Source organism: Bactrocera tryoni, chromosome 1 (genome assembly GCF_016617805.1).
Source record: "Bactrocera tryoni isolate S06 chromosome 1, CSIRO_BtryS06_freeze2, whole genome shotgun sequence".
NCBI classification, from domain to species: domain Eukaryota; kingdom Metazoa; phylum Arthropoda; class Insecta; order Diptera; family Tephritidae; genus Bactrocera; species Bactrocera tryoni.
Window position 1 is genome coordinate 24,041,974 of NC_052499.1, and position 17,675 is coordinate 24,059,648.

The 17,675-nt window shown below is 38.0% G+C and overlaps 1 protein-coding gene across 1 annotated transcript in view; it reads right to left on the reverse strand.

Moving 5' to 3' along the window:
- Window positions 1–17,675, reverse strand: part of LOC120766179 (zinc finger protein rotund) — a 118,854-nt gene continuing 101,179 nt past the window's right edge. The window contains exons 6-7 of the mRNA XM_040091536.1: window positions 6,447–7,527; window positions 1–5,507 (exon numbers count right to left, since the gene is read on the reverse strand). Of these exons, the coding sequence (XP_039947470.1) occupies window positions 5,191–5,507; window positions 6,447–7,527 (1,398 nt within the window). The 3' untranslated portion in view covers window positions 1–5,190. The remainder of the gene's footprint in view (window positions 5,508–6,446; window positions 7,528–17,675) is intronic.

The following is a 17,675-nucleotide window of genomic DNA, read 5'->3' on the forward strand; positions in this document are numbered from 1 at the left end:
TTTTTTTTTTTATTAATATGCACTATTATTATTTTAAATATTTTTTCAAAATATTCTTACCATTCGCACGTGCTGCATCAAATCGATTACTTTAGTTTAATTCATTACATTTTAACTACTAACGTTTAACATAGTTTGCGCTTGCTCGAAAATACTTGTATGCAAGTAGTTACATATATACATATATGTATGTATTTATATGTGAATCTGCAGTGCTTAGAATTAACGGAAACAAAAATAATAATAATAATTCTTACTCAGTGTCTACTTTGCTGCAGCGTTAAGTGCACGCAAACGCTTGCTTGCATTCAATTAAGCTTATTTTATCTCATAATTTTTAGTAATGTACATTTTCGAAATACAAGCATGCATACATACATACATCTCATGAGCGTTATTTGCTTAAAATGCTTATGATACAGTTAGAGGCGCAGTTATGCAACTCTGGTCTCCTCATATAAATACATATTAAAAATGCTGATTTACAATCAAAGTTGCTTAGTTGTATTTAGGGATGCTGTAGTGCTTTGTTTTAATTAACTTTAACTCTTTTCATCAACTGTAAATTTACACATACATATACATATGTATGTCAGCAGGACTTTCTTCTTTGTTTTTTTTACACATATTTTAATGCAAATGTTTTGTTTTACGCTTTTATTTCCTAAAAATTTAGTTGAAGTGATTCTCGTATGCACACATGTTCAGCTGGCAACGCCATTTCATATTTACTGCACACTCTTCTCTCACTGTGACGGCTTTTTCGTTTCCTGTTAGTTTAGCAGTTTACCAATATTTAGTTTACAGTTACACTTAACTATAAATTACAGTTAAACATTTGCATGTATATTTGTATGTATTTTAGCCCTTTTGTTTACTTAACATTTTTACATAAATGCGCTTAAATCAATTTCCACATACATATATAAAAATCAATAAAATTACATGTAACGGTCTCACTGCTCATCTGCTGCTATCTTACATTACTCTAGATAAATAAAATTCACAAATTCACTATTTTAAATGTGTTGATTTTATGCTCTCTGTGTATTTCTCAATCAATCATAGCGGATTAGTTTATTAATTAGTTAATTAATCAATCGGATTAGTTAGTTAGTTGCTGCGCTTTGTTTGAGCACCATTGGAACTGTTTAACACCAGTGCGTAGCTTATGAGCGCTGATCTACTGGTGTTCAATCTCTTTTCTGTATTACCCTTTTGCAGAAAGGTGATGATGCTTGTAAGTTTAAGTGGTTTGAATGCCGCAAAAGCCAACGCATTTAGGCATACTTAAGTTAATCATTTCTTGATATTGTTCAATCTTGTATTAAATTTCATTTGTTCAGTCTTTTCATGCTAAATTTTTAGTAATGAAAATTAATAAAAATCCATAGAAATTATGCTGCAATAATTCGTTATTATGTAGAAGCCAAACTATCGAGTTGAAGAAACTTTACAAGTTCGTATACACGCCGATTAGAATGGAACTTTGTTTTACGGTTTATTTTTCTTTTTTAGATTTTGAATTCAGTTGTGAAACTCCGTAAACGAGTAAGAACCCCCCATGATGATTAAAATCTGTAATTTAACCGCCATACATATAGACTAACTTTAGCTGTCTTCGATTGCAGGTGCTACACTCCAGCGAATCGAACGAACAAATGGAGAGCATATTTGCTGCAGAAATCCGCTAACATGCTTTCTGACGCATGCGCAATGGTGCAATAATTTTTTCTAAGTGGAGAAATGTTTTTTTTGCGTTAAAAAATGTTCCTTAACCCTTAATTTTTATTTGCTATAAATTACTATATTTGATTTTAAATCTTATGTTTTAGAAATACAAGGAAATCAAAAAGAAATTTTCATGTTCGCTTGCCATTTGAACCATTCAAAATAGTGAAACTGATCTAAAACATGCAAAAAAACTTGGTAGCACTGAAGCACTCTCTTGCAGAAATTAAACTCGATAGCCATGTTGTTGCTTTTACAAATGTGCAATATCTTTGACAAGAGAGCAGAAGCGAGCACAGAAATAACGAATCGAAGACGGCTTTTAATTAACATAACTATTACCAGTAATATTGATAAGAATAAGTGAAACTTTATTGATCGCGTACTCTGCTATAACTGTACCGAAAGTTGAGGACGAAGTATAGATCACGTGTCTCATAGTTGCAATGAATGTCGGCGCAGTGAAAAAGGTTGGCGAAGCGCTACTTTTTTCGTTCGACAATGCCGAAGCACACAGGCTTCACTTCGGTGCTTCAAAGAAATACTTTCTTCAATAAATTATCGTGGTACTAGGTAGGTGAAAACCATTAAGCGTCAGGTTGTCTTCTGTTTAATGCAGACATTGTAATTATCATTTAAACTGAATGAAAACTTTAAATGCGTGGCTACCGTTCTCAAAAACTATTGCAGTCGTGTTAAACTAAAACAGGTGGCAGCGTGGAAAAAATACTATAAAATTCATAATTAGTTGCTTGTTTCGTAGTATTTACTTCAATAGTCGACTTATTAGACTTATTATGATTAAATTGGTACATAACTTTAAAAACATTAGAATATTTTGCTGAGCGTTATGCTTATTAGTTTAAGATGACTCAAAACTGAAAATGGCATTTAGGAAATCAGAACAACAAATTTGTGGAAAATGGAAAATTTATGTTAGTAAATTTTTTTTTAATGTTATCTCTATACCTCCAAACTTCCCAGCTGGTTGGAATCGTCCTACAGTCCACCCTAATGTGCTTATTTTATACAATTCATTTCAATCAAGTTCTTTATGTTTTGGGTATGTAATAACTATTGGAGAAGGAGGATAAAGAAATGTAAGTTTTAAACAATAACTTGGAGGCTGTAATACAGGCTTAGGTTGAAATATATTTTGAAAAAAGAATGGTTATTTCAACAATTCCCTCTTTTTGAAAATATATTATCAGAAAGTCCAGTGCAGTGGTAAAATTAATTTAATTTAAATTTGAAGCTCAATATTTATGGCTCACGATTGTTTGAGAAATTCTTTTAGCAAATATGGAAAAATGTTGAATCAATTCAAATCCTAGCAAGTAGAATGTATTATACAGAACGGCTGGGTACAGCGAAATAAGTATTTTATTCTACTGTATTGAATGTAATTTTAATTCAGGTTATGGCGATTTCCGGTACTCATTTACGCTTATTACACAGGTCAAGAAAAATTGTTTTGTCAGCACGGGGTTTACTTAATATATTCAGGTTATGCATAGCTATAAGCAAATATGTTTATATGGGAAAGGATCATTACAAATCGGAAATATTAGCTTTTTAAGAAATTATAGCGATTTGACCATTTTTATTTTCGCACCTGTATAATGGCGGTTTTCGCATACATTTCGAATTCGTTCTGGAATCATACACAAAATACAGCGTTTCATTAACTCCGAATATTTCAATGAGTTTATAAGATACTTTAACTTATTTAAAATTAAAGCAAATTGAATGGTTGAATAACAATGGAATTTGGTGAATTCTGATATACGAATTCGCATTAAAGAAAACGACATGAAAATGTTTATTGTTTCTTCAGTAAGGAAGCTGGCCTCTGCCATGACGTGAAAGGTTTACTTGCTTCATGTAACCCATGGGCACATTCCGTATATTTCAAAGAAAATTACAATTACGAGAGTTAAATGCTATTAACGGGACTTAAATATTTCGTTATTGGAGACTTCAAGATGGTAGGTTACTGTTGTTGCATTTCCCTATGGGATAGCAGGAATGTTCCGGCTCACATATTACGAAGTGGGAAAGTGCATTGTGAAAGAGGTCGATTGTCGTTGCTAAAACTGTACTAATGTCATCATTGCATATCTCTTATTAAACAATTTCTAAATGCTCTTAATCAAAAGTCCGAAGCTTTCTGCTATTTGAAGAATTTCTTCCAAAGCTTTCAGGGGCGAAACTAACAGATGGAATATTTACAGGTATAAGCCCTCAATTAAAAAAAAAAAAATTGTGGATTGTGATATTTTCCCCAAGTTACTTAGCAATGAGGAGAAAAACAACTGGAACAGTTTTAAGGCAGTATTGCAGAAAATTATCATATTCTTATTCGTATTTCGTAGTAAAAAAGCAACAAAACTGTGATATGTAAAGCCCGTGCCCAAAAGTGCTGCTGACCGATGTTATTAAACTCGTAAGTTGGTTGGCCAAACGATTGGAAAATAACGAAACTGGTTGGAAGAAAACACTACAGACTAAGATTATGTGAGAGGAATTTTAAAAGTTTTGTTGTTGTGTGGATTTAGAATAACACCATTTCTAACACAGTAAGTTCGACAAGTAGCTGATCACGGTACATTGGATCAGCTAGAAGTAGGGTTGAGTGAGCCAAGAACTCTTTATAGTGAATCCCAAACCATCATCTACTACTCTCATTTATTCAGCGTAGCTTAATCTTATGCATCAAGAGAGAAATTTAAGATCATAAAATCTCTTTCATAAACCTCGTTTCGTGTATTTCAAAAAAGATACTGTTTTTTAATAGAGAGAGAGAGAGACGTTTTGTGCTCTCCAAACCTTATTAAGCTGCTCCAGATTTATAGTTAATTCATCAATTCTCCGAAGAATCTCCAGGTAACTATTCCGCCATAGACCTTAAGTGTTATAAAAATATATAGTCAAATCGTAAGTTGTATAAATATGAATAAGTGACAGTTTCTTCTTGGTATCGCCAAAATAGTTCTGGCGTGCTGTACCCGATTATGTACTTTTGAAAAATATCATGGACGGAAATTGAGGTTCAAAACCCTATTTTATCGTGGGAACAAACTAAATATGTAAATACTTATATTAATTTAAAAAATAATGTTAACCACAGAAAACCAATTTATCTTTCCAAGAATTAAATATAAAAGAAACTTTCTCTGCCTCTGGCCAGTTTTTGTAAGTCCGTTTAATCGCCTAACTTTTCTGATCCACATGTACATATATGCTCTTTTTTCTTTCACGACCTTTTCTAACGCTTTTTCACTTTTGCATTATGGTTTTCTTAATTACAGGATTTGAATTTTAGTTTAAAAATAATCATTATTCAATTCATCACAAAAATGCTCGCACCAAATAAAGCAGCCCTTAGTTCACATATTCATCTAGTACATCTAAGTAATCGACCCCAAATCGTTCGTGCTTTCGCACTTAAAAATATAGCTATCCTTTATCTTTACCCGGTCCCACACTAACGCCGAGTAAATGTTCGCCCGCCATCAGACCGGCCGGCTGGTGCGCATAGTTCCTAATTTGGTGAAGTGATATCAGTTGGTTTGGAAATGAATTGGAATTATTTTGATTGACATTTTTATTCTGGAAGCTGATAGCATCGTAGAGGTACGGACGCTGCGCCATAGGATGATGGCTAAGTGTATTCAAATGTGGCGGCATTGAATTGATCGGGGTGAACGCTGAATTGCTAGTAGTCTTCGTGATACTCGCCGCATCGTATGGTCCAACAGTGGATGGTGTAGACACTGAAAAGAAATTGGGTAAACATTTGTTAATATAACATATTTATTATAATTATATAATTTAGTAAAATCAAATATTAGTGTGATCGTATTTAGACGGCTGTAGCGATTTTTGCTCTTGTATGACGAGATTGTACCCGCCACTTCTAAAACTAAAGTATTATTAAAGGAAATTGTCCATATATGCTGAGTAGGGTGTGGTTTTTAGTAAAATATACTAGGTTGTATGGACTATCTAGCTGAATTTAAGCAAAATAAATCCGATGCCTTGGGTCACAAATGTAGGAATAAATATAAACCATCATGCCCTCAAAAAAGTCCGTTTTGCCGTTCTTTTAATGACAAAGCGGGGGATATACTATATATCAAATGAGCTGGGCTGGCAGTTGAAGTTCTGGTGTATGATAATCAGAGGCTAATATGCTTCCATTTTGATGCCCTATAGTCAAACTTCCTTTGAGAAAGAAGACTGGATTTTGAAACTGACCATATTCCTACGACCGGGATGTGCATGGAAGAGAGATTTGGAAGCTTCCGTTCATTCACTAACGCCAAAGTCGTTACAATAAATATCTTGACAATATGAAGAACGGACATAGGATTGCTACGAACCTACAAATGTTTTCACTAGCGACGTCAATGAAACACTTTGCAGCCACATAAGTAAGAATTATGAACTTTTAGTTTCAACGGACACAAAACGCTTCTAGAATACGACCGAAAAGTCATTCGATGAGTGTGAAGTTTGACATATAACTGGTTGCCAGACCTCTAGATCTCACCCATTTGAAATACAAAATGTGCTGTTGGAACGCTCAAACTATTGACAATTCACAAAATACTAATTTCTTCATGTATGAGTATACGTAAAAGACGAGTCAGGGTAGTATCTACATTACCATAATGACATAATGAATTTCAGGTAGATAAGAACTGACTCACCGATTTCGTCCCGACCGTTGTCGCTCATTCGATGATGCGTTTGCAGCTCGCCATGTCCGTTTGGCGGCCCACCAGATCCACTGGCTCCGCCTCCGCCACCAGCGCTACTTCCGCCACCTGAATTTACATTCGAAAAGTCCATGTGCTGTTGCTGTTGCGGCGGCTGTTGTTGCGTCTGCTGTTGTTGCTGCTGATGATGGTGTTGCTGGCCGCCGAGTTGGTGCTGTTGTTGATGATGGTGATGCTGCTGCTGCTGTTGGTGTTGTTGCTGTTGCTGTTGATGCATGACATCTGTCATATTTGCGGCGGAGTCTGGACTGACCTTAGGCCAATACGAATGCTCGGTGGGTGCTATCGACACCGGCGGCAAGCCAAGCGTCTGGCGATTGTGTGTATTCGAATTTGGCAAACTGCTCACACCCGCACCACCAATACCAACCCCACTAGTGCCGCCCGCAGCACCGCCTGCCATATTGCCCCCATTCACATTGCTGCCAGGCGCGCTGTTGGCACTGCCGCCTAAGGACGCGCCAGCGCCGGTGACATTACCACTCGCGGTCAAAGCGGCGATCGGTGGTCGCTTGTCCGTGCGCTCCGCGTGCTTCTGCATATGCTTGGTTAGATATGTCTCTTGTGTGTACGATTTGCCGCAATACTGGCAAATATGTGTCTTCAGGTGCTTAGACTCCTTGTGCTTGGGTATATGATCGAGCAGTGAGGGCTCATCCGAGAAACACTTGTAGCAGGAATTACATTTGAAGGGTTTGTCCGTTTGGTGACAACGCGAGTGCGACTGCAGATTGGAAAGTTGTGAGAAAGCTTTCTGGCAGCCGGGATGTCGGCACTTGTATGGCTTGTCGCCGGTGTGGGTGCGGATGTGTTGCTGCAGATGGGACAGTTGGGTGAATTTGCGCTGACAAATCTCGCAGCGGTACGGCTTTATACCCAGGTGGATGCGTGTGTGTTGCGACAGGTAGGAAGAGTTTGCAAACGCCTTGGAGCACTGCGTACACTTGTAGGGTTTGGCCTCGCGCATGTGAATTTGTGTGTGCAGCTGCAAGTCCGCTTTCGAGCTGAAAATCTAAGAACAGAATATTGAAAGCAAACAAATTAGTTGCCAATTGTGAATGAAAATGAAATATTTATCTATATATAGCATACATTCGATATGTTTACTAAATTTCTCATAATTAGTCAATTGATTTTTTATCAGCTACTTTTGAATGGAGGATGGAGAATGGAGACATGTGTAGAAGTTCACGCAAGTGAGGAAAGTTCTCTGATTGCCATTGACTTGGAAGGTTTCAGAAACCATTCTTTTAAATATGGCTCAGGCAGCTCACGACTTCCGGTCTTAGACCAAATATTCCCTGGATAGCCAAAAAAACATCCGTTTGAAGTCGAGCTAAAGTTAGAAAGCAAACCATGCCTTCTAAGGTTTGTGCGCTGGGTTTGGGACCCGTCACGTAAAAAGCACTATCAATGAAAAGGAAACAACAGCCTCGGAGAAGTGCTCCCTCTTTTGATAACGACCCCTGAAAACGTATTAAGGATTATGATTTGAGGGTATGCAACTGGAATGTCCGGCCCTTAATTGGGAAGGTGCCGCTGGCCAGCTGGTTGAGGTCCTCCTTAGAATAAAGGCTGACATCACCGCCGTCGAAGAAGTGCGATGGACGGGACAAGGACTGAGGGGAGTAGTACTTTGTGGCATTTACTACAGTGACCATATAAAGGGGCGCAAATTCGGTGTGGGATCCGTGGTGGGAGAGAGATTCCGTCGCCGAGTACTGATATTCACTCCTGTGGATGAACGTCTACCCACAATTCACGTCAAAGCGAAGTTCTTCAACATATCGCTGATTTGCGCCCACGCCGCGACGGAAGAGAAGCACGATTTGACCAAAGATGCCTTCTATGAGCGCTTGGAGCGCAGCTCTGAGAGCTGCACCCACCACGATGTCAAAATCGTGCTTGGCAACTTACACAGCAGAGTGGGCAAATAAGGCATCTTTGGCAGCTCCCCAAATTGGTTGATGCTGATCGACTACTGTAGTACTAGATTCCAGCATGAGACAATTCATGAAGCCACCTGGCTGTCCCCGGATCGAAAAGGCACCAATCAGATCGATCATGTTGTGACGGACGGAAGACACGTCTCTAGTGTTTTAGACGTGCGTACACTCCGAAGTCCTAATATTGACTCGGACCACTATCTTGTTGAAGCCAAGATTCGTAAACACCTCTGTGCAGCAAAGCAACCCCTTTAACAAATACAAGGAATGTACGACAGTGAGAAGCTGCAATCAAAACAGGCAGCCGAACGATTTAGATCGAGTAGAGTAGATCCTTCGATAATATTAAAGTATTTGGCTCAGTACCCGCGAGAGGAAGTAGTGGAAAAACAGTTTTATTGGATGTGACACCCAAGGGGCTTTAATTTTAAGAAAACGTGATAATATTATTAAATATCGGCAGTGGAGAAAACCGCGACTTGAGATTTTTTGGTTGAAAGTTAGCGTTTTTTCCCCATATTAGTCAATATACTAATTATGATTATGTGAAAAAAGTTTGTATACTAAAATTATAGACCAACGTTGTCATATAACTCCTTTTATTGGGTTCGTGGTTTTGACGGAAATCGAGATGAAACAATCTCAACATTTAAAATTTGAGTCACGCCCCTTCCTTTCCTTTTCTTTATCTCATATGACCCGTAAATTATTTTTCCCTTAATGTTTGTTATTTTATCTTTCGTTTCCGATGGGTTTCATCTTAGTATGAGTTTTTTCTTTTTTTCTTTTTTTTATCATTTTCAAAGGATTCTGCATTAGTCTATATAGGCATATATGGATAAAAATATGGTATAAGAGCTAACTTTTTTAATATTTCATAATTTGTCGAAGTTTCATTGAACGACGAATATATTTTTAAAAAATTTTGATTCTGTAATTACATTCCTTATATATATAAGTATGTATGTCAGCTCTAGGCTGTACAGAAAATGAAAATAATAGCTTTATAAAATTAAATTATTCATCAGAAATATATTAAGATTAAGATTAAGAAGAACAGCGATTATCGCGATCTTAAGTACCTTCGGATCTTTGACATCCATATGTCGTGGGGAGCTGGTTGTCGACCCAACACTGCCACCCCCAACACCATCGCTGGCAATATGATGATGACGACCCGCTGCAGCGTGGTGATGGTCCACACTGTTGCTGGTCACAATAATGTGTTGATTAGGATTCGGATAAATACGCGCCTTGCGGCCACGACCGCCGCCACCACCCCCACTGCTGACATTGCTGCCATTTCCGGAGCCTGCAGAAACGGTGCCGCCTCCACTACTGCCAACGTTATTGCCTGCTGTTGCCCCATTCGGTACGGTCGAGCTGACAATCGCATTCGTGTCGACCGTGAGCTTAGCAGCGTGCGAGCCGCCGCTGCCAACGGCATTATTGTTGTTGTTGTTGCCACTGGCGACTGCCCCAGCAGCTGATGGCGCAACGCCCGTAGTGGTACTAACTTTCTGCTGCTGTTGCGCAAGCAAATCGCTACCGCTGGCGTTGCTGGCATTAGCGGCCGTCAGCTGTGCGTATTGGCTCGGTAGTTGCTGTTGCTGCTGCTGTGTGGCGTGTGGCTGTCCATGTTGTGTCTGCGAGGCTTGTTGATGATGCTGCTGTTGTTGTTGTTGTTGCTGCTGCTGGCTGTAAGACAATACTGAAGAGCGCAAATCGGCGGATGAGTTCGAAAACACGCTTAACGGTCCGAGCGCGACGCGCTCGTTCAAACTGTTGCGTAATTGATCGATGGAGCGATGGACGGCATGTGTGTAGTCCCCACCAGCTGGTGGTATCTCGCCAATCAGCGGCGAGTTGTGATGGTAGTCAAGCCCACCTCCAATTGGGCGGTACTCGATAAGACGGCCTTCCATTACGGGCTTTTTTTATTAGATTTTTACACTGTTTTTTTTTTTTTGTTAATTTAACGATTCGGGCTTTATTGATCTACAGTTCATTTAAAGCCCACGGCTTTAATTCGCGAGTTTCAATTAAGAATTCAGTTTTGCAGAAACTATAATTACGGAAGTATTTTATTTCGTAAGAAGTAGTTGTCAATATCGCTTTGGCGGAAACTTACAATTAACACACAAAATCTTACTACAAGATGACCTTCAAAATAACCAACAAAACATTTCAAGTCAACCTCGTTCACTCCCTTTTCCAGAATATTTTACAGAGCCAAAGAACCATATCACAAACTTTTTAGACGTCTTTAAAAAATCCAAATTACCAGATCGACTCCACTTTCAAAATACGGTTGAAAAAATCAAAGAAATCTCAAAACTATTTGGATGACCTAAAAACTAATTGAGAGTGAGCTCTCAATTAAGACAATGCATTGTGTCTGCAACCAAAAAAAAATATAGCAAACTTGCTTCCGCATCCACCACCATATATGTACACAAAGGCTGGCCTCTATCGACTTTGTTTTGTTCTCAGACTTCAAGAGTTACTTAGCGAAATTGACCCCGTAACCGCCGACACTGAGACTTTAAGCAATCTTCCACAAAAGCGCTATTGAAAATATTAATAAAATCGGTTTGTTGCCTTCGTTGTCAACTATGTTTAGTAATAGAATTGAAGTTTGCACAAAAAAAAAATTTTTCTTTCATTAAACCCTTGCGAACTTTTCAGTCTATTTGTTAAAGTTTGTACTTCTTTGTGCTTTCTTTCTAAACAATATTTGGAAAAGTGTGAAAGCTTGGCGGCCACAGTTCGAAATTTTCATACAAAATATGGTGGGAATAGTGTTTTAACGTCGCCAACTGGGTTCGAAAGTCCATGAAGTCCACCCAGAAGGAAACATCGGAGACCCTATAAAATGTATCAACTCGACGAACTTAGTCGATTTTTTGTCTGTCTGTCTGTACCTCAGTTTTTGAGATACCGATCTGAAATTTTAGAACCGTAATTTTTATCCAGAAAAGCTGCTCATTTGACTGAAGTGTCAAGACTACTATAGCATATAGCAGTTACACAAACTGTATAATCAGAATCAAGTGCTTGCATGGAAAACTTTTGTAACGAGCGAAAGCAACCGACGCCATATTTTTTCCCTCTTATATATAGATATACGATCCAACAACGAGTCGAAATTTTAAAACTACTACCGAAATTTGGAGTCAGTGGCCTCAACTTTAAGAGCGCAACGTCCAATTTATGGCCTCGTCTTGTCAGATCAACAATTAGCGTCTAGTGGTGAAATCCACAGGCGTAATACAAAATTTTCCCGTGTCAGTGAGAGAAAGACATGAAGTCTCTCGAAAGGAAATATTGCTGCCGGTAGCGCATCAATTGAGAAAGATCCAAATCAGTCTCCGACACATCGTTTTCAAGCGTTGGGCATCGCTATCACACCGTTGTCGCGAATTTTTCGAAAAGATCTTGGCCTACATCCTTACAAGAAGAACTGAGACCTCTTGAATCGTCGTATATTCGTGAATTGGGCTCAACAACAACTTGAAAATGATGCGGATTTTCATCGAAAAATCATCTTTAGCGATGAGGCTAGTTTTTGGCTGAATGGCTTCGTCAATAAGCTAATTCGGCGTTATTGGTCAGGCAGTAATCCGCACGTACTCCATACATCCCGAAATAATTAAGGGCCACACTCCCTTCGTGACGATCAAGAACGGCTCGGTACTGTGAATGGGAATCGCTACCGCTCAATGATAACGCAATATTTTTGGCTCGAATTGGATGATATGGACTTGAACGATATGTATGTGGTTCCAACAGGACGGCGCCACAAGCCACACAGCGAATGTCACAATTGATTTATTGAAAACCAAATTTGGTCACGAAAAGACCCCGTCGCCTCGGTTGTGCGATTTGACGCCGTTAGACTATTTCCTGTTGGACTACATCAAGTCTATGGTCCATGCCAATAAGCCAGCGACGATTGATGAACTTCGTGCGAATGTCAAACGTGAAATTGCAGTAGTATCGGCCGATTTATGTATTAAAACCGTCGAGAATTGGGTTCAGCGTCTGAACTTCTGCAAGCGTGCCGTGGTGGTCATGCAAATGAAATCGGGTTCCATACATAATGACATCGAACCTACTTTCACAGGAATAAAGAATTTCATTGCTTTTTATAGCGCTATTATTGAAAACCCCGTTATTTGACGAGATATCTACACGAAATGTGATGTGGAGGATTAGTTTCCAAGACTACGGTATAGTCTTCAAAGAAGCTGTTCAAATCGGATCACTATAGCATATAGCTGGCGTACAAACTGACCGGCAATTCAGTTTATTTTTTTTTCTTGTTTTTCAAAGCCGAAGTGCTCATGAGTCGTATTCAAATAACCAGCTAAGTCCGTTAACTGGATTACTTTCCTAACTGTATTCTTTTAGCGCATAGTAAGTTTGTACGCTTCATAAAAAATCAAAATATACATTGATATAATATATGTACATACATATGTATGCATATGTAAACCAGTCCATAACTAAATCGTTTTTCCTTTTTACCATTTCTAGATTCATTTGTCAAGGTCAGTGTTACGCTAAGCGTTAAAAAAATACACACAAACATTCATAGTATGCATGAAACTCCGAGAATCAAAAGCAAAAAAAGTACATAAACTATTACCAGCTGACATATTTCTAAACAAAACTAAGTCAAAAGAAGATCAAAAAGCTAAACCTGCCATAAAAACACACAGCAAAGAGAATCAACAAATAAATGCAAACACAAACTGTCGCGAATATTTGCGCAGATTCGCAAAAAGTGCTAAGGTAATACAAAAAGCCGACAGCGATTGTTGATACATACGAAAAATAGGTTTAGAAATATTCAAATTCCCACGCTATGAACTTAGAATGAATGAATGAACAGAAGTGCGCCAACACACACACACATACACACACGCAAATGCCAGTGTATGTGTGAGAGTATTTGATTATGTTGGCTTACCGGCGTTGTTTTGTTTTTGCGTTGGGGCCAAACGCTTTTCGAGTAGAGATTGCGATTAGAAAAAATGTATTTATGATGAACACACACACCACATGCATATATGGGTTTTTACGCGAAAACACATATGTATCAACGCATATACATTTATATGTATGTACATAGGCAAGTGTGTACAAAAAACGCTCAACTCTATAAAATTTACACATTTTATTTGCCGTCAATCCCCTCTCCAGCGAGCAAAGCTTTTTCGCGCCTCTAATTTCTAATCGAACACACAACCCAGTCACTGCCGCGTACTTGCACATTGTGTATGTATGTACAGTCGTTAGCTGGTGCAGCGAGCGCTTATGTGTAACAAAATTTATTGAATTTGACGCACGTGGTGAGTTTGTAAATAATCGAGTATAAAAGCAATTCTAAACAATAGCACACACTCACACACATCATTTGTGTATGTGGAGCACAGTGAACCCACAGTGGGCACATATGTATATATGTATGTATGCATAACAATATCTGAGTAAATAGTATATATGTATATACAATATATGAAAGCACCGCCAAAATACACGTGACGTGCCAATAAACTCAGCTGCTGAGGTTGCTGTCGCCGCGTCACTCCCAAAACCATATTCTAAGCAAGACAAAAAAAATTGCGGCGCGACAAATCGCGGTTGACAAAAAGCTCAGTACTGATTAATTTGTCTTTATGTTTTGTTTGTATTTTCTTTCCTTCGTAATGTAAACCGAAGTGTAAAGAAAATATGCATAACTTTTTGGTGAACTGGATTGTCAACAGAGATACATACATATGTACATATTTTTGAAGACAAGGGACACAACAAGAGTCAAGGAAAAACATATTAGCGGAATAGATTTCCTTAATTTAAAGCTTTCTTCAGCTTAGTAGAAGCTAATAAGGAGCCTCATTGGCGTTCTTAAATTTAGACGTCAACCTAAGAGGTCTTCAAATTTATTTGCTACTGCCGCTACAGAAACTAAAGGTCATGCTGACATTTAGATGAAATACGTTTTAAATTCTCGAAATTTTTTAAATTTGTCGTCATATTATTCATACTCCGTCTTCAGTACGCAAGTTCCAGCTGATATACTATTGTGGGCTAAAAATAGTAAGACTTTTTCGTCGTAATATTTTTTTCTAGGTTGGTATTACTGTCAGTGACATCTCTGCCAAATGTGGCTTCGAAATAATCATTAATGACGTAGACGTTTGTCTTTCTGAAGTGCATTCGGCGATTTTTACGACGAGTGAAATTATTCAACAAAGAAGTTCCATTAAATTTTGTGTTCTGGATCGTATTTCTGGTGCCGAAACGTACGAAATGTTAGAAAAGGACTTCGGCGATAATTTTTTGTCGCGAGCTATTGTTTCTGATTGGTAAAAATTATGCAACGAGGGTCGAGTACGCGTTGATGACGAACCACATGCAGGACGGACATCAACATCAACTGATGATCAACACGTTAACAATACAAAAGTATTGGTTCTTGGGCATCGATGATTAACAGTCAGATATCTTACTGCCATCGTTGTAATATCGAAAGGATCAGTGAAAACCATTTTGAAAATCATTTGGGCCTCAGAAAAGTAAAAAGAGGATTGCTTTCAAAACCACTCAATTTATTCGAAAAACAGCGTCGCGTTAACCAATGCTTTTCGACCACCAGGATGTCATGAAACATATTGTTACTGGCGATAAGTCTTGGATCTATGATTACAACCCGAAAATAAACGAGCAATCGGCAGAATTACATAGCAATGGCGAACCGAAGCCGAAAGAATCATGAGAAATCAAGTCAAAAATCAAGATTACATTGACAATTTTCTGCTATTATCAAGGTGTGTTGCACTCCGAATTCCTTCCGACCGGCCAAACTGTCAACAAGGAATACTCGTTGAGTGATGTGCGTTGTTTGCGCAAAGTTATTCGTAAAAAGAGGCCGAAATTATGGGCCCACAACTCGTGGTTTTTGATCCAGGAAATGCAGTGATTCTACGTGAGTTTTCGCCAAATTTTCAATCAATATCGTTCCATAGGCCCCGTATTCACCTGATTTGGCTCCGTGTGACTTCTGGCTATTCAGCAAACTCAAACGACAGTTCCGGGGAAACCGTTTTGAGTAATTTGGTGACATTAAAGGAGAATCGCTACGCGCATTTAAGGCTATTCCGGAAATTGGCTAGAACAACTGTTCCGAGGTATGGAAACAATGTTGGCATAAGTATATTAGGGCCAAGAAGAACTACTTTGAAAGGGACGACATAAATTATGAAGAATAAATTAAGAATTTAAAAATTATGAAATCATAGCAGTATGAACATTTAGAATAAGTTTTTCTGTATTATGTCAACATCCAATGCCAATAATTACGATTATTATATACTATATACTTATTATATACTATCCGATTTGTAGGTCAAGTCTTCTATTGTATGGAGTAAACCAATTTTCATGTACATATGCTGTCCAGTGATACTTTATTATGGGTAGTCAGATTTTCAAATTCATCTATTATTTACATTTTTTTTAACACATTCGCTGACATAGCATAGGTTTTCGAACGACACACGAAGATTCATGGGGTGCCACGTCGTACGTAATCATAGGACAGACATTCAACGTTGTCATTATTATTATGATTTTTGTGCTATGCGACATGAATTTGATAATGTTTTCCATAAGTGGGCGACGCCACGCCCATTTTCAATTTAAAAAAAGCCTGGGTGCAGCTTACTTCTGCCATTTCCCCAGTAAAATTTAGTGTTTCAGACGTTTTTTGTTAGTCGGTTAACGCACTTTTAGTGATTTTCAACATAACCTTTGTATGGGAGGTGGGCGTGGTTATTATCCGATTTCTTCCATTTTTGAACTGTATATGGAAATGCCTGAAGGAAACGACTGTATAGAGTTTGATTGACATAGCTGTAGTAGTTTCCGAGATATGTACAAAAAACTTAGTAGGGGCGGGGCCACGGCACTTTTTCAAAAAAATTACGTCCAAATATGCCCCTTCCTAATGCGATCCTTGGTGCCAAATTTCACTTTAATATCTTAATTTATGGCTTAGTTATGACACTTTATAAGTTTTCGGTTTCCGCCATTTTGTGGGCGTGGCAGTGGGCCGATTTTGCCCATCCTCGAACTTAACCTTCTTATGGAGCCAAGAAATACGTGTATAAAGTTTTATCAAGATATCTCAATTTTTACTCAAGTTACAGCTTGCACGGACGGACGGACAGACAGACATCCGGATTTCAACTCTACTCGTCACCCTGATCACTTTGGTATATATAACCCCATAACTGACTCTCTTAGTTTTAGGACTTACAAACAACCGTTATGTGAACAAAACTATAACACTCTCCTTAGCAACTTTGTTGCGAGAGTATATAAACTAAGAGGATAAAATCAAAACAAATAGCCATTACTTTACAAATAATAATTTATTTTGCACAAGTCAAGTCGGAACCTTATTTAATGCGCACGATTTTACTTTTGTAAAAAAAAAATTATCACAAAAAATTAGTTAAAATTTTAATTTTTTCTTCTTTCTCACCACACCTATCCCTTAATGGAGTTTTTCGTTTTTAAATATATACGTTAATTTACATATGAATATATTTTCTGAATCATGATGTATGGAGAAATCGTCAAGGATTTTATAATATACAATAAAACTCATGTCAGTTGGCTCAGATTCACTTTTTCGGCATATGGTAAGTCAGTGTAGTTGTCTCTTAAGTAGAGTGAGAAAACCCACTTTGTGTTATCTTCCTCTTACTTTGTTAGAAAATTGGTAGTTCGACAAAAGAATGCACGTACCTCCAAAACCGATTAAGACACCAAGATAAAAGCATCGATAACATTCGGGCAAACATTAACTATTAAATACATTGATTAAAAATATCACTCATATTATTCAGATAATGCAACATGAATTTAAATCGGTTGTATTATCATCGCCAATTACATTATATTCTTTATCTCTCACTTTCTCTTCTCTCTCACTCTGTTCTCTCATCTCCCTTACTATTAAACAGCAGCTAAAGAAAAGTTACTCTATGCTGCCTTGCTGGATAGGAGCATTTTAATTATCACCATGAATACTTCGTACGAAGTACTTATTTCGCAGTGTTTACTGTAGCTAGTCTGCTTATAACTGACCTTCCTGCAGAAATCGTTTTCCTGCAGCTTAACTTCCTCTCAGAAACAAGAT